The 22954-nt window shown below is 34.4% G+C and overlaps 1 protein-coding gene across 3 annotated transcripts; it reads right to left on the bottom strand.

Annotated features, from left to right (window-relative positions):
* Nucleotides 1–854: 854 nt before the first annotated feature.
* Nucleotides 855–21006, bottom strand: LOC101257931 (protein SEEDLING PLASTID DEVELOPMENT 1). 3 transcript variants are annotated; one of them, XR_738726.4, is made up of 10 exons: nt 20519–21006; nt 18789–19003; nt 15443–15593; nt 14968–15159; nt 14086–14248; nt 13720–13952; nt 12691–12867; nt 12410–12532; nt 6991–7683; nt 855–1346 (listed from the first exon to the last, which is right to left on the bottom strand). XR_738726.4 is itself a non-coding variant. In XM_004251837.5 (9 exons), the coding sequence occupies exons 1-9, from the start codon at nt 20918–20920 to the stop codon at nt 1035–1037; spliced, it is 1968 nt and encodes a 655-aa protein (XP_004251885.1). In that variant the 5' UTR covers nt 20921–21006; the 3' UTR covers nt 855–1034. The 3 variants fall into 3 exon arrangements, 2 of the variants coding, with proteins under 2 accessions (XP_004251885.1, XP_069148580.1); XM_004251837.5 differs by lacking the exon at nt 6991–7683; XM_069292479.1 differs by lacking the exons at nt 855–1346; nt 6991–7683 and adding an exon at nt 4409–4560.
* Between the last annotated feature and the right edge of the window lie 1948 nt (nt 21007–22954).

Genomic DNA, 22954 nt, shown 5'->3' with positions numbered 1-22954 from the left:
TCACAACCATTTCCGTATTTACAAGTCTTTTTTCTAATAATTCGTCAATTACCCCGATGTTTCTCGTGTATCAGCCCATGGGTATGGTGCTTGCATCATCCAAAAAAAATCTTTAAAAAAAAACTTTATGAGGACCTCTGTAATAAGTTGGGAAACTTTCACGTATACTCACACCATTTTTTCATTCACATTTCCACATTTACAAGCTCCTTTTTAAGAATCACCGAAATTCACCGATTTTTCATGTGTATTAGCCCATGGATCTGGCACCTGGAGCACCCAAAATATTTTTCTCAAAATCTTCATGAGGACCTCCGTAATGAGTTGGGGAACCTTCACGAATACTCACACCATTTTTAACTCTCATTTCCACATTTAAAAGCCCATTTTCAGAAATTGCTCAAATTCTTTAATTTTTCGTGTGTAATAGCCCATTGATCTGGCACTAGGTCATCCAAAAAAAATTCACAAAAAACTTTATGATGATCTGCGGAATGAGTAGATTTTCACTATTTATCCCTATTCCTAAGAGATATTATTCAACTTACAAATTATATTTCTCTATGTGGCTTTATACCCAAAAAAAAAATCATTTAGTATTGCTTCTCTTATGTTAATATATCTGGAAATATCATCTTTTATCTTATCAAAGCTCGAGTATCATAAAAGTTTGGGGAAGGAATCCACTTAAGAGGTTGTTTATTAGTAGGTTCATATATAAGCTGAAATAGCTATACTAATAAAGTATCATGCTCTTTTTTTATCCAAAGAATCTAATGCAATTAGCAAGAGTTATGGTAGCTTAGTTCAGAAAGGAAAGACATCCGCATTATGTAGCAGTAAAAGGCTGAGAATTTGAACAAGTACAATTGATTATGGGCCATAATTTGATATAAAAAAAACCCAGCAATTTCTAGTTTACCATTTGTATATATGCTCAATGGCTTCAGAGTGTGTTAAATAGCTTATGAATGATGCAAAAGATGATGCACTCTGATAGAGGCAATTGGTGTTAAAACCAACAATTTACTTTCTTATTCAGGTAGTAGAGGTAATCTATTTACAGTGTAGGCAGATCCATTTGATTCAGCATTCGGCCTGAATAATAATTCATCAACTTCACTCTCATCATCAACTCCTTCACTATCGTGACCGTCTTCATCGGATGCACTGGTGAAAGGGAGAATCCGAAGCCGTAAATCCATTCCTGTTCCAATTCGCTCTGATTTTAGCTTGTACTTTCTAACAAGATCCTTCTGAAGCAGTATAATATTTGATGGCCTAGGGAGTAGCTCAACAGGTTCCCCTTTCGGAATTACCACTCGCTCCATGGCTATTCGAGCCTCCTGCGAAAAGTCAATGCACAAAATCCACTCACAGCTTTTAAAAAAACTACAACAATGATATGATTTGGTAAACACAGATAAAGAACCAGGATACACTAGAACTATCAACAGTAGATTATGTAAATATACAATGCTAGATGCACACATAAAAAGAAGCTAATGTTGGGCTTCAGTTGCCATAAAATAACAGATGATGTGAATGACGCAATGAATCTTAGGAAATGACCCGTGGTTCATGATGATGGACTATGTGGAAGTAAGTTTGAGGGGAAGATTGTTGGGTGTGAGAACAAATTTCCACATTTGGAAGCTACAGATAAGGTGTAGGATCTCTCAATGGCATTTGGCCTACTGAGAAAAAACGGCCAGCTTGGCCAAGGCACAATATCGCACCATGTTAAGAAGTATCATTGGGCTGATTTATACCAACAAAATAAATGAGGCCTAAATCTAAGATGACCACTAACCTTACTTGAAGACATGACATATTGACATTCATCATCTAAACTATTGAACGCTAATATTATGGGCACGTGTTAAAGAATCTTTAGTCTACTAAGACTATCCATTGAGTGTTAGGTGAGTTTTTAAAGAACGACAAGTAATACTCCCTCCGTCCAACAATAGTTGTCCACTATACTAAAAATAGTTGTCCAATTTTGAAAATCAAGAGATAAGTTACCGTTCTTGTATATTTTAAACCTTGCTATTAAAGACTTTATCATCTAAAAAGTAAAAGTGTCTATCTGATCACCTGATAAGTTTAACTGTCTAAATGACAAATTGTGCCAAGATTGAAAGACTATCTAGGTATTTAGACTTAATTATTTATATGGTCAACTCTAAACATATTCATAAGCCAGTAACGGATATTATATAAATAGGCTTTAAGGGGTAAGTGAATTCTTGATTAGAGCTTCAATTACAAATCTACTAAAAGAGTTAAGAGTGTTCCTTCGACAAATTCAGCTTTTTATATAACAAAGTAATTTTTTATATCTCCTTATTTCAAATGTTGAAGAAATAGATAATTCAATAGAAGCTCCTTTTTTATGGATATGAGAAAAGAAGTTTATGCGTTACTGATCATGACAGAACTAAATACTCATCAAATGGTTAATTTGTGAGAATTTTTGAGCCCAACCTAGCATTAGGAATTCTCACAAAGCAACCATCTGATCAGTAACAAATTTTTAGTTATGATAAATCAGTAAAACACAAACTTCTCTCATACCCATAAAAAGGAGCTTTCATTGGATTTATATATTCCTCCAACAGTTGGGGCATCTTTTTTTCAAACATAACCATGAGGAGATATAAGAAACTATTTTTTTATATATAAAATGATTAAATTTGTTAGAGAAATACACAACTCTTTTGCTAGATTTGTTAACTGAAACTCTAACACAAAATTCACTTACCCCTTAAAGTATATTTATATTGTATTCTTTACTGGCTTATGAGCATGTTTAAAGTTGACTACATAAATAATTAGGAAGGCACAAGTACCCCTAGACTATGATCGAAATTCTAGAGACACGTTTTAGCTAAACTAAAGTCCTATTACATCCCTCCCCCACCCCCCACCCCCGAGAAACAATTTATTTTGTAACTTTTTACACCTTTTTGGCTAACGTGACATCTAAACATCTTCTACGTGCCTCAACTACCAACTGCATGGAGTCATGGAGTATGCCACGTAAGCTAAAAGGGGTATTAAATTACAAAAAAATTACTTGAGGGTAATAAGACCTTAGTTTAGTTAAAGTGTCTCTGGGATTCCAGTCATAGTTTAGGGCGCATTTGTCCCTTTATCCCTAAATAATTTAGTTTAAATACCTAGATAGTCCCTCAAACTTGGCACACTTTGTAAATTAGACATTAAACATATCTAGTGACCATATAGACACTTTTTCTTGACATATATGCATCTCATGAAAAAATTTACAATGGGAGAGGTCCAACCAACAATAGTTGGGTGACCCTCCATTGATTAATTGACACATGGATAAAGGTACATTTCTTTACCTTTTTACCATCTCTCTTACTTACCTTTCTTTTCTTTTTTTTATTTTCTTACTTCTAATAAATATTTTTTAACTTCATTTTCTTAAATTGTTGATATATTGAATAAAAGAATTAATAAATATTTCTTTTATCACAATAACTAAAAAAAAATTTAGGACGGAGAATTTAAAATACTAATATCATGCAATATTTTCTAAAATTGCATGATATTAGTATTTTAAATTCTCCGTCCTAAAAATTATTTTAGTTATTGTGATAAAAGAAATATTTATTAATTCTTTTATTCAATATATCAACAATTTAAGAAAATGAACTTAAGAAATATTTATTAGAAGTAAGAAAATAAAAAAATAAAAGAAAAGAAAGGTAAGTAAGAGAGATGGTAAAAAGGTAAAGAAATGTACCTTTATCCATGTGTCAATTAATCAATGGATGGTCACCCAACTATTGTTGGTTGGACCTCTCCCATTGTAAAATTTTTCTGCATCTCATGAGCACCTAATACTGATTAGCTTTCTTCATAAAGATGTATATTATTTTTCAAAGTGGATCAATAGTTTTATGTTAATTTTTGTGGCCTTCCACCTTTATCGGAATTTTCCCATAAGGGACATAGTTCTATGTTAATTTTAATTATTTATCAGATTTCCCCATAAGAGAAGAGACATAGTTTTATGTTAATTCTAAATACAACTAATCCATTAGGGTGGAAATTATTCTTTTCCTTTGTTGATTAGTTCTTTCTGTTTTGTTTCTTCTATTTATTTAGTTGAGTTAACAAATATCAGTTCACTTTCAATGAAAGAAATCATTATCCTGAACTAAACAGTAGATGTACACACTACCCTCAAGCCCCATACTCATTAACAACCACATCCAGAAGTATCACAGTTTAGTTTTAAGTTTTAACAGTAACGAAGTTCTAGTAACTATAGCAGGGAGACAGTGACGCAAGCATGGCAATTTAAGGGGCTGACTCGACCTCAAGTTCATACTAATGAGCAGAAGACTGAACAAGGCCAAAGTTCTACGCCAGCTAATTCCCAAAATAGAGTTGAGGAGATTTGCAACCAGGTGATGGAGACAGGGAGTAACAAACAGACACCAGAAGGAGGAGATCCCCAGCAACACAGTTTAAGGCCAAATGCAACCTGGCCAAGTCCAGAGTTCAACCTCACAAACTTCCCTGTATTGACAACAATTCCAACAAAAAACAGATTTAAGAGTCTTATGCATAGTAAGCTTGATTCACTGCCTATTGATTAGAGAGGAGCTCCACAAACTTGCCAATGAAGTGACTGTTCCAGAACCTAAGGGGTGTGACTAAATCTACAAGCAGAAAGAGTTGAAGAATTACTTGCGGGAAAATAGAATATATCTTGCTGGTCTCACTGAAACTAAAGTGAAGGAAAATAATATGAAAAATAGACCCAAAAAAGTCGTACATGCTTCTATGTGGGATTGAACCAAGGTAGCAATGCTCATCCTGAACTGTCTTTACAGCTGAGCCACAAAACTTAGTTGTATCAAGGGTGTCCTTACTCGGTATATAACCAAAAAATCCAAAATTTTACCTACATATCTCCTGTAATTTCCCGGCAAAGGGTCCGGATGACCACCCTTGATAAAGGGTAGCTCTGCCCCTGATGACATTCATCATCTGAACTATTGGAACAATAATATTATGAGCACGGGTGAAAGAATATTTAGTCAACTAGGACTACCATTAAGTGTTAGATGAGTTTTAAGAAGTGCAATTAATACTTAATAAATTTAATCTCATCCTCAATAACTTTAAATCAATTTCAATCATCAATTTTACATTTTGATACTCATAGGAAGAAATAATGAACCTGCAGTCGTATAATTTGATTGTTAAGAGGATAAAAGTTGGTCAAAATTTTAGAATAGTCAACAAATATTTATTTTCAATTGCGATTCAATAGTGTAATAACTCAAACATTTGTAAAATTTGTGATTTTTATTGACGTAAACATGACCTAATTTATAAGTTGTTCTCTGTTTAGAATAAAGAAAACAATCACTTATACCATTCTTTAGGATCATTTAGTTCAAAATTTCCAAGGAAAATGTAAAAAGAATGCATTAAAAAAATCAGGGGGGGTGGGGTGGAGAAGAAATTGACTGATTTAATTTGTTCACGAGTCAATATGGAGTACAATCCACACAAATTTGAAATGCCAACATTAGGTGCTTATGAGATGTATATATATCAAGTAAAAGTGTTTATCTAGTCGCCAGATAAGTTTAAGCATCTATTTACAAATTGTGTCAAGTTTTGAGGGACTATTAGGCATTAAGACTAAATTATTTATAGTCAACTTTAAACATGCTCATAAGATAGTAAAGGATACTATATCAACAGGCTTTAAGAGACAAGTGAATTCCACGCTAGAGTTTCAATTACAAATCTACCAAAAAAGAGTTAACTAAATCTCTGACAATTTGTTCTTTTATATAATAAATTAGTTTCTTATATCTCCTTATTCTTATGTCTGAAGAACAATTATTCTCAAACTGTTGAAAAACAAATAACGCAATGGAAGCTCCTTTTCATGAGAGAAGAAATTTGTGTTATTGATCAGATGGTTGATTCGCGAGAATTTTATGGATACAAAAAATGATATCCCTAGAACTTACAATCTTTGATTCTTAGATATAGCTAAATTTTATGTGATTTCCTTTTTATTAGCGATTTTATTGAAATCATGTTTGTTTTCTTGTGATTTTAAAATCATCTCTTCTTTTCTTTTCTTTTCTTTTTTTGACAAAGTTAAAATCGTCTCTTCTTAAATTTCATTTATCCTATAAATCTTGAATTTCTCTGTTCCTTGTTATCATAACACTATCTCTATCTTGAAAATCTCTAATAAAAATGAAATCACACATAATTTAGTTATATCAAAGAAACAGAGATTATAAATTCTAGGAATGTCATCTTTATATTCATAAATTCTTGCAAATGAACCATTTGATCAGTAATAAATTATTTGTCCTGATCTACCTATAGCATACAAACTTCTTCTCTCATACCCCTAAAAGGGAGCTTCCATTGGGTTATTTATTCCATCAGCAGTTTGAGAAAGGGTGAAATTTTCAGAAAAAACAGTTTACTCTTTTTGTAGATTTGTTAATTGAAACTCTAACATAGAATTAAGTTATCCCTTAAAGCCTATTTATATTGTATCTCTTACTGGCTTATGAGCATGTTTAGTTAACCATATGGATAATCTAGTATTTGGTGGGAGGTGGCAGATATCTTGTAGAATTAGACGAAGTACGAAAAGCTAGTCCGAACATCATGGTCATCAAAAAGAAAAAAAGCATGTTGCACGCTTGATTAGCTTTCTCCATAAAGATGTATATAATTTTCCAAAGTGGATCAATAGTTTATGTTAATTTTTGCATCCTTCCAACTTTATCGAAATTTTTCCACAAGAGACATAGTTTTATGTTAATTTTAATTATTTATCGGATTTTTCCCAGTAGAGACATAGTTTGTTCACACGCCAACGTGGACTGCAATACACACAAATTTGACATGTCAGCATAAGGTACTTAAGAGATTCATATTATTGGAATTGCCTGGTAATACCTTCTTCCCTTTGAATCCTTGTCCTTGTCCTCTTCCTGTCATCATAGTAAGTGGCTCTTTATTTGAATCCACTACACCTAATACTCTTTGGCTTTCCTCTTGAATTACAGTTGCATAAGCTTGGTTAATGCTAGGTACTTCACTTTTCAGCAACAAATCACTTCTCACATGACTGAAAGTCTCATTTAACCCCATCAGGAACATCATCAATCTTTGTTGATGTAAATGCTCAATATAAGGCTTAGCATCATCACATTTACATGATGGTGAGGGCACCAATACATCATACTCATCCCATAAATCCCTCAATTTAGAATAATACTCTGTTACAGAATCCGTACCTTGCTTTCATGTGGCTACTTCTGTCCAGAGTTGATAGATCCTAGTGAGATTAGATTTATCAAACCTCTCCTTGAAATCTTCCCAAACTCGTTTTGCATTAGATGCATATACTATTGTTGTTAACATATTGTTTGCTACTGTGCTACTAATCCATGAAAGAACCACTGCATTGCATCTTTCCCATTGGACTGCTAATTCATCCTTGTACATACTCTTCAAACAAGTTCCATCTATGAAGCTTATCTTATTTTTCACCAACAGTGCTAATCTCATCGATCTGCTCCAAAGACCATAATTCTCAAGTCCTGTGAGCTTTGTTGTAATCAATGCAACACCAGGCATGTCTGAAGGCTGCAGATAGAGTGGATGATTGTGTCCAAGTTTTGCTACAGTAAGTTCGCCATGGCTATAATCTGAGCTTCAAAAAATTACTTTGCGGAAAGAAAAATTTGAAATCAAACTAGTCCTAGTTACGCCTGCTCTGATACCATGATAGATTTTATGATCATGGAGTTAAAGACTCCATTGTTGCAGATTTCTGCAACTCTAAGGAAATGGCAGTAAGAAAAATCTAGAAGAAGAAGAAGAAGAAACAGAGAGTTTTTCATATATGCTGAATACAATAATGTTTCCTTATAGGAATCATGTTATTCTATTTGTTCACACTTTAGGAGTTGAAGTTAGTTACAACTAACTACAAGTTGCCTAACTACTTTCATGACTCCTAACTAACTAATACTAACAAACTTAACTACTTATTGGACTATGTAATTTCAATAAGTAAAAGTGATCTTGCACCTGCTAGAAGGACTGCTAAACCTTCTAAGCCTCCTCTTTGGCATAAAGATTACTTAGTTTCAACTAAGTCCAATATGACTTGTTTATATCCTATTGCTAATAATTTGTCCTATGAACTCTTGACACCATCTTATCAAAGTTTTATCAAGAGATTCTCAGTTATAGTGGAACCCACCAGCTTCAAGGAAGCCTCCAAACATCAACAATGGGTGGATGCAATGCAGTCTGAAGTAGCTGCTTTAGAGCAAAACAATACCTGGGCAATAGTGGATTTGCCATCTAGTAAACATCCTATTGGTTCAAAATGGGTTTATAAAGTTAAACTTAAGGCCAATGGTAAGGTGGAAAGGTACAAGGCTAGGTTGGTTGCCAAAGGCTATAATCAACAAGAAGGATTGGACTATCATGAAACTTTTTCCCCAGTAGCTAAGATGGTCACAGTGAGAACTGTGATTAGTGTTGCAGCATCCCATGGTTGGCCTCTTTTTCAAATGGATGTCCATAATGCTTTCCTTCAGGGTGATCTCACTGAAGAAGTGTACATGGACTTGCCTTAGGGATTTCAGAGGCAGGGGGAGAACAAAGTCTGTAAATTGTTGAAGTCTTTTATGGCTTGAAGAAAGATTCTAGGCAATGGAACCTTAAGCTAACTGAGGCTCTAGTTACTGCTGGTTATTCTCAAAGTTCTTATGATCATTCTCTTTTCACAAAGAGAGTTGGAGGTGATATTGCAGCAGTGTTGATCTATGTAGATGATCTTCTTATAACTGGAAATAGCAGTGTTTTGATTCAGGATCTAAAGGCTACATTACATAGTAACTTCAAAATGAAAGATCTTGGTGATCTAAAGTATTTTCTTGGTATTGAAGTACTAAGATCAAAAAATGGTATTGTTCTTAGCCAAAGAAAGTATGCACTGGAGTTGATTTCAGACTGTAGTCTTTGGAGGTTCAAAACCAGCAAGCACACCTCTAGAATCAGGTGTCAAATTAACTACTGTTGAATATGATGAAGCCATTGCAAAGACAGATGATCCTTTATATGCAAATGTTACTGCACATCAGAGATTAATTGGTAGGTTGTTATACTTTACAACTACTAGGCCAGATATATGTTTTGCAGTACAAGTTTTATCACAGTTCATGCAAAAACCTAAGGTGTCTCACTGGGAAGCTGCATTAAGATTGGTTAGATACATTAAAGGATGTCCAGGACAAGGAATACTACTTAGCAGTGAAGATAGCAATGAAATGGAGGCATTCTGTGACTCAGACTGGGCATCATGCCCAAACACAAGAAAGTCAGTAACAGGGTATGTAATCAAGCTAGGGAATTCACTCATTTCTTGGAAATCCAAGAAGCAACATATAGTCAGCAGAAGCTGAGTATAGGAGCATAGCAGCTGCAGTATCGGAAATATCATGGTTACTTGAAGTATTAAAAGAACTTAATGTGAATGTGATAGTTCCTGTAAAATTGCACTGTGATATGAAGGCTGCAATTCAAATTGGAGCTAATCCTATTTTTCATGAAAGGACCAAGCACATTGAGATTGATTGTCATTTTGTGAGGGGAAAAATCAAAAATGGAATGATACAAACAGAATATATCAACACAAAGGAACAGTTAGCAGATCTTCTAACCAAAGGACTGGGAGTTACTCAACATCTTGGACTGATAAACAAGCTTGGAGTCTTCAATGTCTATAGAGATTTCAGCTTGAGGGGGAGTATTGGAATTACATAGTCCAATAAGTAGTTAAGTTTGTTAGTATTAGTTAGTTAGGAGTCATGAAAGTAGTTAGGCAATTTGTAGTTAGTTGTAACTAACTTCAACTCCTAAAGTGTGAACAAATAGAATAACATGATTCCTATAAATAGGAGTCATTATTGTATTCAGCATATATGAAAAACTCTTTGTTTTCTTCTTCTTCTTCTTCTTCTAGATTTTTCTTACTGCCATTTCCTTAGAGTTGCAGAAATCTGCAACAATGGAGTCTAAACTCCATGATCATAAAATCTATCACATATATGTCAAGTAAGAGTGTCTATCAAGTCACCAAACAAAGTTTAAGTGTCTATTTACAAATTTTGCCAAGTTTGAGGAAATATCTAGATATTTACACTAGATTATTTATATGGTGAACTTTAAACATGCTCATAAGCTAGTAAAAGTACTATATAAATAGACTTCAAGAGATAAGTGAATTCTATGTTAGAGCTTCAATTACAACTCGACCAAAAGAACTAACAGTTTTTCTAACAAATTCGATCTTTTATATGACAAAGTAGTTTCTAATATCCCCTTATTGTTATGTCCGGGAAAAAAATCTCAAGTTGTTGAAAATATAGATAAATAGAAGCTCCTTTTTTTATTAGTCGAGGATTTGTCTTCCATTGGATTATCTATACCTTCGGCAGTTTGAGAATTTTTTTCTTCAGACATAACAATATAAAGAAATATAAGAAACTAATTTGTTATATAAAAGGCTGAATTTGTCAGAGAAATACTTAACTCTTTTGATAGATTTGTTAATTGAAACTCTAACATAAGATTCACTTACCCCTTAAAGTCTATTTATATAGTATCCTTTACTGATTTATAAGCATTTTTAAAGTAGATCATACAAATAACCTGGTCTAAATACCTAGATAGTCCCTCAAACTTGGCACAATTTGTAAATTAGATAGTAAAACTTATCTGGTAAGCAGATAGACATTTTTACTTGACATATATGCATCCCATGAGCACCTAATGCTGATTGGCTTTCTCCATAAAGATGTATATAATATTTCAAAGTGGATCAATAGTTTTATATTAATTTTTGCATCCTTCCAACTTTATCGGAATTTTCCATAAGAGACATGGTTTTCTTTTAATTTTAATCATTTATCAGATTTTCCCCATAAGAGACATAGTTTTATGTTAATTTTAAATTCAACTAAATCCATTAGGGTGGCAATTATTCTTTTCCTTTGTTGATTAGTTCTTTTTCTTTCTCTGTTTTGTTTATTCTTTTTATTTAGTTGAGTTAATGAATATACTACCCAGTACCCTCAAGCCACATAATCATTAACAACCACATCCAGAAGTATCCCAGTTCAGTTTTAAGTTTTAACAGTAGTGAAGTTCTAGTAACTCGAGTACAAATGTGACGCTCTATATCCTGATAAGAAAAAAGAAAAGGCTTGTGCATCAGTTGATTTTTTTGGATGAATATTAGCTGGTTGATGTGTTCTTTTTCCCAACCTATTGGCTAATTAAGCTTCTCTAATTTCCAAAGGAGAATTCCTCAGGATATTAACAGAATACAATAGAGCGCCTGATGACCTTAATCTAAATGTTCACACTCCTTCAGTATTCTCCTATAGATTCTAGCTAGCAGGATAATATATTTGTTGAATACTCCACCTTCGGATGAGACCTTAGACAACAAGCCACTTCACACATATTTGAATATTACGGTGTGTTTGGATTGACTTTTTTTAAGTGGCTTATAAGTTACTAAAAGCCAAAAGTCATTAGTTGGGAACCCCCAACTATTGGCTTTTGGCTTCTTTTTTGTACTTTCTCAGCTTTGAATAAGTGTTTAAAAACACTTCTACCCAAACACTTCCAAAACTAAAGAAATGCTTAAATGCCAGAAACCACTAAAAATAAGCCAATTCAAACACCACTTAGTCTGAAATGAATTTTTATCTCTTTTCCATTGTAAATAGCTGATGCCCTAGTCCAAAATGAAAAAGAAAAAGGACAGACAGGTCCACTAAGCTCCCCCTATGCACAGACTGGGGAAGGCCCAGACCCCATTGGCTCTCATATAGGCTGCCTTACCTTGCATTTCTGCAAGAGCTTTCAACGGTTTGAAATTGTGACCTCGTGGTCACATGGCGGCGACTTTTACCAATCCCCTTCTTAGACTGACATGAGACCACAATTTTTTCAACCACAGACTTGGTGAATCCTAAGTTGAAGTCTACTTTATCTTTTGTTCCATTGCAAACGTCAGATGTCCTCACACAGCATGACTAAATGGTATAGCACATATATTTCAGGCCAATGACTTCATTGGAACCTCCATGTTTTCCAGAGAGTGAAAATTAGTATTTCATCATAAAGTTAAAAGCCAACTTAAGGATAATCACCCTCAACTTTAGGGTAGTTAAAAGCCAGTTAATCACAAAAAGCCCATCATCATCTTTATGGAAGTCAGCCGCTAGAGTCTTTGAAATTGAATTTTCCAAAAAAAGTACTAAAAAAGAATACAACGGGAAATTACCTCTAAGGCATCAATCTTTTCAGACTCATTAGTTTTAGCTTCAGATTCGAGAAACTCAAAGCCATCAGCAAAATCACTGATTAATGCCTGCATAGCCTTTGTCAGCTGTGTTGAGGAGCTAGTCTGCAAAAGGAAAAGATACTTCAATACACACAAGGATAGTGAATTCGGACTCAGCACAGGCAACAGATAATGCATAAAAGAACTCATCTTGTTTTTCCTTCTTTCTTCAGAACTTTCATTCAAATAAGGAGATATTGCAAGTTGGTTCTAACAAATACCTTTGTCACATAAATAGGAATGCCGTGAGATCTTGCAGCTGCTTGAATCCGAGAATTTTTCTTAAGCTTGGACTGCAGAGCAAGTAGCACATCTGCTTCACTGATATTATCAGTAAACTCAAACGTATCGTCAATGTTAAGCTGTTTTATCCCTTGCATCACACTTGCCTCTGAGATCTACAATACCTGCTCAAATATGAGTTCCACGTAGATGTTTCCATATAGAAGCTGATGGAGCTTTATCGTGTTTTTTCCTCTCTTCTATTACGTTTTCTTCATAAGAATCTCTTATTCTATGCTACACTTTCCCTCATAGAAGTTAAAAAATTTAGAGAACTAAAAGGAAAAGAGAGTGGATTAACTCAAATGCTTCATTAGATGATATAAAGTTTGAAGAGGAGGCTCTGTAATTCTAAAATGTGTCTTTGACAAGTATTTTAATGGGTGAAATCTTAATGAGCTAAAGCATAGAAGAACATCTACTCTTTTTCCGCCTATACAAGGAGTGACAAAATTCAAGCATGTGATCTTTTCTTCCAGGAATATTTTTTAAAAAAAAAAAATTGCTGGGGCTTGAATTTGAATAGTCAGCCAAAAGAAAAAAATCATTCCTGCTCGATACTTCTACACTTCATGTTTGGGGCCACCAAGCACTTCCAGCAGAGGAAGGGGGTATGTGGGACCTTAACATGAAAAGATAGGAAAACAAGGAGACTATTAGGATACTGGAGAAGCATCAAATCAGGTTTATTAGATCCACAAATTGAAAGAGACTAACTTTGCAGCAAATTAAGTAACAATAGTATACGAATGCAGAACCATCATGTACTAGGAGGTATTTCACTTTTTGGAAATTGATTCTCTTTCGAAGGCCCTTCAACAATACGAATACTAGCTCGGTATTAAAGTTGAACTAAGAGAACAGATTCTGAGACTGGGATTTTAGTTATTAACCAAACTTATACATATTCAATGTAGTGATGACATTCTTTTTTCCTATCGAACAAGTAAATGGTAATATCATCTTACCCCATATAGAAAAATGCAAAGGGCATCCTCACTTTCACCAGAACCTCCTTCCATGCTCGGACCTGTTGCTGAGATGAGCTCAGTTGAATCAGGTATACCTCCATTAATCTGGATTATATCTTCAATCAAAACTTCATTTATTTCATCTAATGGTGCTTGGATGGATGAAATTTCCATAATTCCATCTTGCGATCCTGGATTTATCTTGCGAATTTCATATTTTGGGTAACGTCCTTCTCAGCATGAAATTAACACCAAGGCAGACGATTAAACAACATTCAATCAGCTTTCCAACAGGATGATATGCAAATGATTTGTCAGCAGAAATGTTTTGTTAGGATTTAGGAGGGAGGACTAGTAAAAGACCTGCAAGAATTGCATCTACTGTTGCTTCTAAATCAGGGTGAACTCTCAATTCTGCCTTGGAGATTATCTCAACCCCACAGCTAAAAGATGATGGACCTTTCCTCTCCAGAACAGATTTCTGAACGCGTCGCCTGCTAGCCTCTTCATCCCCAAGTGTCACACTCTGACAAAGAAATAAGTTATGCAACTATACTATAAACCTCAAACAGCTTCCAGTCATCCAATAGTGCATGAGAGTAAAACGTCGCTCCATGCTATAATGGTATTATGGCATCATTTCGAAGGGTGGGTTTGACGTTGATATCATCTTTTGAGACTCTTCACTTTTCTTTCTTTTTTTTTTTTTTTTTTTGAGAAAACCTTTTGGGACTCATCCATTATAGATATCAATGTCAAGACACCTCCATGAGTAAATAGTTAGGCAACCAAGTTAAAGACTTTCACCCTCTGACCCTCCATGCACAGCTCATGTTGCAATTACATAGAAAATATAGACAATGCAGTGGTTCACTTCAATTAAATTGTTTTTGTTTTTTTACCCTTCATGCACTACTTGTGTTGCAATTGCATATATTATGTAGAGAATGCATTGGTTCACTTCATTGCAATGATATTGATTTTGCGTTCTACTTATGATATATGAAAGGAAAGAAGAAGTCACATCTGGTACAACTAGGAACAGTGGGATCCCCCTAGACTGTTTACTAGCTTCTTTCTAAATAGAAGTCCTATTACCTACTAACCCGTTTTATTGGAAAAACACAAAGTTACCGTACTTACCCGTTTGTAGCATAACAGCATTGTTCACCATTAATTAAGCATCAGCCCAATTGTTTTAAATGTAACAACTAACTGGAAAAAGTTCTGTTAAACGGGAACTACCTGTACTCCTCCAACCAGCATCTCTAAAGCAGGATTCATTACTAAATTCTCTATTGTTACTCCATGAGCAGTTGCAACTAACTGAATTCCTCGTTGTGCAATGGTGCTTGCAGCCATTGCCTCAAGCTTAGTACCAATCTCATCGATTACAATCACTTGTGGCATATGATTTTCCACTGCTTCTATCAGCACCTACAAAAAAATTAAAGTAAAAAACAATCCTCGTTGATCAATGACCAGTTGACTCATGTTTGGAGCCACTCATGTAAGGGAAGGATAGGTCCATCCAAGAACCAGCAATAGGTATATCCTCAGAAAGCTATTAATCAAGTACATGTGGTCCCAGTTTTGCTTTAAATTTGGGTAAGATAAAAGGTCTCTTCCAATAAGAAATTGCAGTGGTTGCATCAATACACCTTTTCAAAAAAGTAATTTTATTTTCATCTGGCTAACAGAGTGAAAGTCAAGCTCCTACCTTGTGTTGCATATCATTATGTGGAACCTGCATCCGCCGAGCATTACCAATTCCTGCATGAGGTATATCACCATCCCCACCAATTTCATTAGAGGTGTCCACAATCATTACGCGCTTCCTATAATCATTTGCAAGCATCCTGGCTATGTCCCTAGGAGTATAAAGAAAAAAATCCTTACATACCCATCTGCTGAATCTCATGGAAATAGCTTATTGGGATGGTAGGAGATACATGCACATTGCGGAGGAACTATCATTGCTAAGTTATAACTGCAGGATTTTATGTGTATCAGTGTGCAAGGAGAAATGAAAGGAGAAAGTGTTCACCATGGCATGGGATACAATAATTAGTACATACAGACAGCTGAACCCTTGATAAATCAAACATTAGACAGACTTCCATAACATTAGAGCTAACCAATAATGTGGACAATGAGAAGGAAATGCAAGAAACAAACATCTAAAGGGAACAGTCAAAATACACAACTAAGCATACCTTGAATAAGAAATGTTAACAAATACACACCTGTCCTTTGCAATAAATGCAACAGAATAAGACACAGAATAATTGTAAGAGCCCCGTATGCAACCCACTACCAAGTGCTAAATCCACGATATTTTCCCACCACTTCATAAATACATCATTCCACTAAATTACAGTAACAAGCAGCATTGTCTAAACTAGCCTGGGACTAAAAGTTTAAGCTAAATAACCCCACAAAGACTTCATAAAAAAAGGAAGAGTTGAAGAAAAAAAGTAGAATTACATTATGAAAAAACTGGAAAACTTTAATATTATTGATTATGTCCAGGATCTTTAATTTTACCAACAATAAAAAAAAGTCTGCTGTTGGATACGCCAAGAAACCTGTTTTATTCCATGAACCATGGCTTCATGAGAGCTTCGTATTCAAGTAACATTGAACTTGTCCAAAATTGAGCTTAAGCGAAGATAAAGCAAGAAGTCTCAGCTTATATCTCAATTAAAGAGACATCAGGAAGCCATATCTAGATACCAAACTAGCAGCGCCAATGAGAAAATTTCAAAGGGTTGGCAAGGACCTGATATAAAATCCAGAATCAAACTACTTACTGGTTTCAAGCTATGTGCGGTAAAGCTTACCAAATGTGTGGTATGCTAAGCCACTGCCTGCTTCCAAACTTGAAAAAGCTAGCCAGCATCTGTGTGGTATAGCTTACCAAAATGTAAAACCAAGTCTGCATTGGAATTAGAGCTTGCAGCTTCAACAGTATGAACTTGATTCAAACTTATATTGGCCTCAAATATCATGAACCTGATGGCTTTGAGTATTGCCCGAAAATTGGACATAATTACTTTGCCTGAGACCTCCAATTTGCTTAACCCTAATTTGCAAATTCGAATTGTTAGGAAGCTTACCAATTGGGGCTTTTTCTTGTGTTGCGTTCAGTTCATTCTGATGCTCATTTTGGCATTGCTCGTTGCCTGAAAATTTCACCAGAGCTCTATCGCCATCGCCGGAGTTCTCCTCGATTATGATTCCGCCGTCCATTTTGTGTGGGCTTTCAGTATAAGGTACGTTAGGAAATCGGGGTATTCCCCATTGATTGATTCCCCTCGAATCTCGTCAGAGGGTAATTGAAATTGCAGGCACATCTGGGGCCACCCATCCGCAGGCGATTCTCACAGAAAATCGCCTGTTGAGATCTTTCCAATGGGACTGCGGAATGAGCTGAATCTTTGATCATAGATAGATCAACTACCGGAGAATCATACCCCATAGTCAATTTTACATGAATCATACAAGATTTCTCCAAGGATATAGATATACTTTTTTTGAGCCCAGTCAAACTCTTCTATGAAATTGCTTCAATGATCGCAAATTCCTTTTGCAAATTCGAAGAGTCGTGGGATGAATTAGAGGTTCATTCTTGTTGGGTTCTGTTGGCACTAGAATTGTGCTTCAATTGGCACTGGACCACCAAGAAATTTGTATTGAAAGTGAATTTCCATGTCAATGTTGTGAAAGGAAATGGCTAGAGGTGAGGCAATGTGAGGCGAACCTTCATTGCTTTTTAGCTTTGTGGCGAGGCGATCTTCAAAAGGCAACGCCATCGAGACAACGACGACAGAGGCAAGAAAGGCGCCGCCTTTTGTGTTTTCTTAAAAAAAGGCGACCAATTTAGGATTTTAAAAGTTAAAAGATCATTTTAGGGTTTACTTTCCAAATTTAGAAAGTTGCACTCTTAGACTGTGACCCCAACTAGTCGACTTGACTTGACTTCTCGGCAATCAGCCAGACTTTACTGGCGACTCCAAACTCCAACCAATACGTATTTCTTCTTTTCTTCTGCTAATTTCTTCTTCTCTTCTTCTTCCTTTCTTTCTTTTTCCTTCTTCTTCTTTAGACTTCAGAGTTACTTCTACCTTTGTTTTTTTTTTCATTGTTTTGACTTTTGTACTTTGTTTGTTCATTCAAGTTCTAGACTATTGGTATGTACTACCTATTTTCAGTTTTTGAATTGAAATATTTGCTAATATGTTATTGCTATTGAGATTTTGATTATTTACATATGCAATTAAATATTTTAATTTGTTGGTCTTAATTGGTGCCGCACTTCAAAAAGGCGAGCGCCTCGCCGCTCGACTCATCTTTTGGTGAGGCAAGACTCTTGTCGCCTTTCGCCGTCCAAAACATTGTTCCATGTTTGCATTGCATCTTCACACCAATATCGGATCATTCTCATCATTCCAAATACGATTCAAGATTGAACTTGACTTTACAAAATTATTTTAATCACAAAAAATATATCTTGATTTCTCAAATTTTAAAGAAATTAAACCTTGAACTGGAAATTAGTAAGTAGTTAGAAAGTTCTTACCTTTTTAGGCTGATTTCATTCAAGAGAGAAGATAATTTTTGTTAAACCTTCAACCAACGCTTTTTCGAAAAAATTAAAGAGGAAATAATTAAATAACAGAAAAAAACTGACAAGTGGAGGTTTTTAATTCATTTTTGGAAGCAAAGTTTCTCATTCACTCGCGTCATCTACGTGAAAACAAACATAGGGAAGAAACGGGTCAAACTGTCTATTAACAAAGGTATTTATTACTTTTGTGGGGTTATAGGAGGACCACATACTTAAGGTGTCTTCTTGAAAATTAGGGACAACTTCAGGTGTCACTTTATGTCTTTTCTCAAAGAAAAATATATCTTTTTAATGTGACAACCAGAAATGTAATGGCACCGATTAACTTTAAAATGAGAAGGAGATTCAGGTCAAACAGCAGAAATGTTCCTCAAGTTCATGACATTGCACATCAAAGATCAGAGGGCATGACATGAGAGTCTATGTAACAACCAACCTGATAATAGTTGTTTTTCCTACTCCAGGAGGACCAATGAGCAACAAAGACGCACCATCTTTAACTAGATCTCGCAATGAGTTTGCACTTCCAGATATTGCACGACCAACTCGACAAGTTAAACCAATAATTGCACCTTTCCGATTTCTAATAGCACTAATTCGGTGTAAAGTTCTGCTAATGCCAGCTCTATTGTCAACTGCAAAGTCACCAACCTGTAATATGAATAACCATTAAACACAGTACTAACTAAATCGTTACTAGTACTAACTTTTCGCTTTGGACGTAGGTAAGTTGTTATCAACGACTATGTTAGTGTATTTCCAGGGTCATAGTTACTATTCAGTCTGAAACTAAATCACTAGTGTCTTTGAGCATATCACTGAAACACCAACCACAAAAAAGGAACTTGCTAATCAATTGGGCACAACCTCAAAATTTCCACTTAATCAACGTTAAGTGTGCGTGTGTAAAGGAGTTGGCAAAGGCCGACCCTGATCAAAATCAAAGCCTTCCTAATTCAATTGAAGCTATCACTGCAACTTCAGTTCAAATTATTCCTAGAGGTAAAAGCAATCTAGGATTTGAAATTCATGGATGGTAAGTATCAAGTATCAGCACACTCACGATTCATCTAGATAGAAACTTAGTGCAAGTATATGTTATTTTTCAAATCGTTCTACTTTCTCCCCAACTTATGTGATGCATTTATTCTTGAAGTCTGTCCAAAAAGAATTACCTTTCTATAATTAAAAACAACCTAACAATAAACTTCACATTTTACACTTGATGAAATATATATATATATATATATATATACACACACTTATGGTTTGTTATTTACCACAATCTAGAAGTGTTGTCTTTCTTTCTTCCTTAAACTTCCAGTTAAAAGTGCATCACATAAATTGATAAATTGAGACAGAGTGAGTATTACATAGTAAGTGCTGGAGCCAGATTTTTCAATAAGAACATTAAACATCTATTATAACCTTGTATATAGTAAGTGGTGTACCCAGAATTTTCATTAAGCGCATTAAACACTTACTATAACCTTGCATATAGCAAGTGGTAGAGTCAGAATTTTCACTAAATGGATTGAACATTTACTATAACCTTGTATATAATAATTGGTAGAGTCAGAAATCTCACTAAACAGATTCAACATATACTATAACCACGTATATAGTAATTGGGGGACCTAAAATCTTCATTAAAGGAATTCAACATTTATTATAACCTTGTATATAGTCAGTGGTAAAGTCATAACTTTCACGAAGATCATTCAACATATCATGTAGGCATAATACATGAATGGAATTGAACGAGTAGACACATACGTCCTACGTGGCATAATACACATAGGACGCCACATGATACAAAATCACCACGTAGGACTTCATTCAGAATGAATGTGTTTATTTATTCAATTTTATATGAGTTTAAGTGTACAGTTGTACACCCTAAGTTAAAAGTCATATTTGTTCGATGAAGCCAAGTTAAAGGTATGTTTATGTATAATGCCTATTCTATAACCATGTATACAGAATAAGTGGTAGAGTTAGAATTCTTACTACAAAAATTCAAGATTTACTATAATCTTTTATATATATAGTGTAATTTTACAATTAAGGGTTTCGAATCCCCTTCTGATACCCTACCTCTGCTCATGTATATATACACACATATATCTCAAGGTGAAATGGGTGCTGCATTTAATTAATTCTAACCTGCGAGGTAGCTTGTTGAAGATCACCCAAAGTAATCGGTTGATCGGATAAGATGAAATCTCCAGAAGGGAAGCGAGCAAGTGGCTTACGACCTAAGTCCATAACCACCTCAATTAAATTGGAATATTCCGGGTGTTCGCTAACTCCTCGCCGCATTTCCTCCGGCAACAAAGACAATAACCGACCCAATTCCACTTGAAAGTCATCAGCAACCAAAGAAGACGACGATACCGAAGATAATAAGCGGGAGAAGGAGGGTTTACTCAGCAATTTTGTGGGTATTACAGTAAATGGTGAAAAGTTGAGTGATTGAATTGGCAGAATTTGATTTTTGTGGGGAAAATGGAACTGTGGGTTTGGGGAAGAAGAAGGATGAAGATGGACTAAAGCGAAAGAGAGCATTGCTTTCTTGGCGCTAAAATTTGCATTTGGGTATTCTCTCTTTTTGACTGAAAATGAGCGGTTTAGCTTTGCTTATCCTCTTTTCATTTTTTTGGAAAAAGATTATATTTATCCATGTTTTATAGGTTTTATTTAGTAGTCGTTTGTTTATGCGATATCATATCACGATATGATCTCGTGAGATGATTTGCATTTGGACATGAATTTTACGCTGATTTCATTTTATGATTTCATATCATGAGACGTGATTTCATATTCTCCAAAAAGCATGATATGGAATTGCATTGTGATTTCATATTATGATTTGATAAGAAAATTGATCCACAAGTTTATATTTTTTTAAAACAACCTCGCGCTTCTATTTACTAACCATTTGTTTCACATGTAAATAAAATTTACAATCACAATGTTACTTTTTAAAATTTATTATTATCACCGACATAAATTTATTATTCTTACCAACATATAGTCACTTTAACTCACACCAACCAATTGTTAAAGTGATGAAATATTTATGGTCTATAAACATGAAAATATAGTTGTGGATGATATTGACCAACAAATGGCTTAAAATAACAATGTTGGTTCGTCTTCGCAGTTACATGATCGAGAAATGCAAGTTCGACTTGAGGAAATTGTTCGCATTATGTGAGTGGATTATATTCAAAACTAGTACACTATAATTTTTTATCAATTTTTTTATTAAATTAAAGCTAAATGAAACAATTACTTAAATTGAGAATAAATACATTTGTAATAATTTATTATGCGATTTTATAATTTTTTATTTGATAAGATTGAACAAACAATTAGGGCTATTTTAATAATTTTACAACTTATGGAGATTTTTATGTTTATGAGAAAATATACAACACAAAAATTCCATATTGCATGTCCAAACGAACTTCAATTTCATCTTATAATTTCATATAATGATTTCATCTCATGATTCCATATCACATGGTCAAACGGGCCCCTAGTTTTTTACTTTTGTCATATATTTTTTTTATTCTTATACTAAAGGTGGAGTTAGAGATTTACGGGTTCATTTAACTACCCTTCGAAAATTGTATTATTATATGTCAGAAAAAATGAAGATTATAATTTAAAATAAAATGAAAAAATAAATCTCTTCAGACAGAGGCATGAATATCTCGCTCTCTTTAAAGAGATTTGAGCTTATTACAGCAAATGTTTTCACTGATCCAGTAGTAGTCTTCTTTGATTTGTTCCCTCCAAGATACAATACTTTTGACAAAGCACAACTCAATAACTCTAGACAAGAGTTGAGTCCAAAGTACCACAAAAAAGAACACCTTCTTTCAATTAATAAAAATTCTCTTTTTAACTTACTTTTTCACTTTATATTTTTCTTGTATGTTATTTATTCCAAACCAAATGAATATCATCACTATTTATAATAGAAGAAGTCTTCTTAGAAATGAATAGAAAGATAATAAGTGGTAAATAGTGAAGATAAATAATTTTAAAAGTTACATAGATTATAAGGTGTAATGAAGGAATAAAGAGTGAGATAGTGAAAAGACAACTAATACTACCAAGCACCAATATTCAACTGCAATTGATGCATTCTTCAACGGACAAACTGTTAGCACACTTCAATGTGCAAAGTAATGCACCACAAGAAAATGAGTAATTAGGACACTATATTTTCTTCCAACGTCCATAATGAATGAACAGATGCAGTAATGTCTTGAACGGTCACTATAAAAAAATTGTTAATGTGGCAATTTAATGTACGGATTTTTTATAATACTAAAATATTCATACACTAATAATCACCCACTCATTTCAATATTAGATAAGAGAGTATATCAGCTGAAGAAGATTACTATGCATAATGAAAGTGTATTCTGCATTGAACCTCTATTTAGTGAAACAACAATTTTTACTCCAGAGTCGTAGTGGTCTCAAACTTGAACTATGACTGCTTAAGGAAAATAAAATGTTATTGTCCCTTCATAATAATCAAGGTGTTGACATGAACTTTAAAGCCAGCACGCTATGGCCACG

Source organism: Solanum lycopersicum, chromosome 12 (genome assembly GCF_036512215.1).
Source record: "Solanum lycopersicum chromosome 12, SLM_r2.1".
NCBI lineage: Eukaryota > Viridiplantae > Streptophyta > Magnoliopsida > Solanales > Solanaceae > Solanum > Solanum lycopersicum.
Note: the sequence above shows the minus strand (reverse complement) of the source record. Positions and strands in the feature narration are given on the sequence as shown.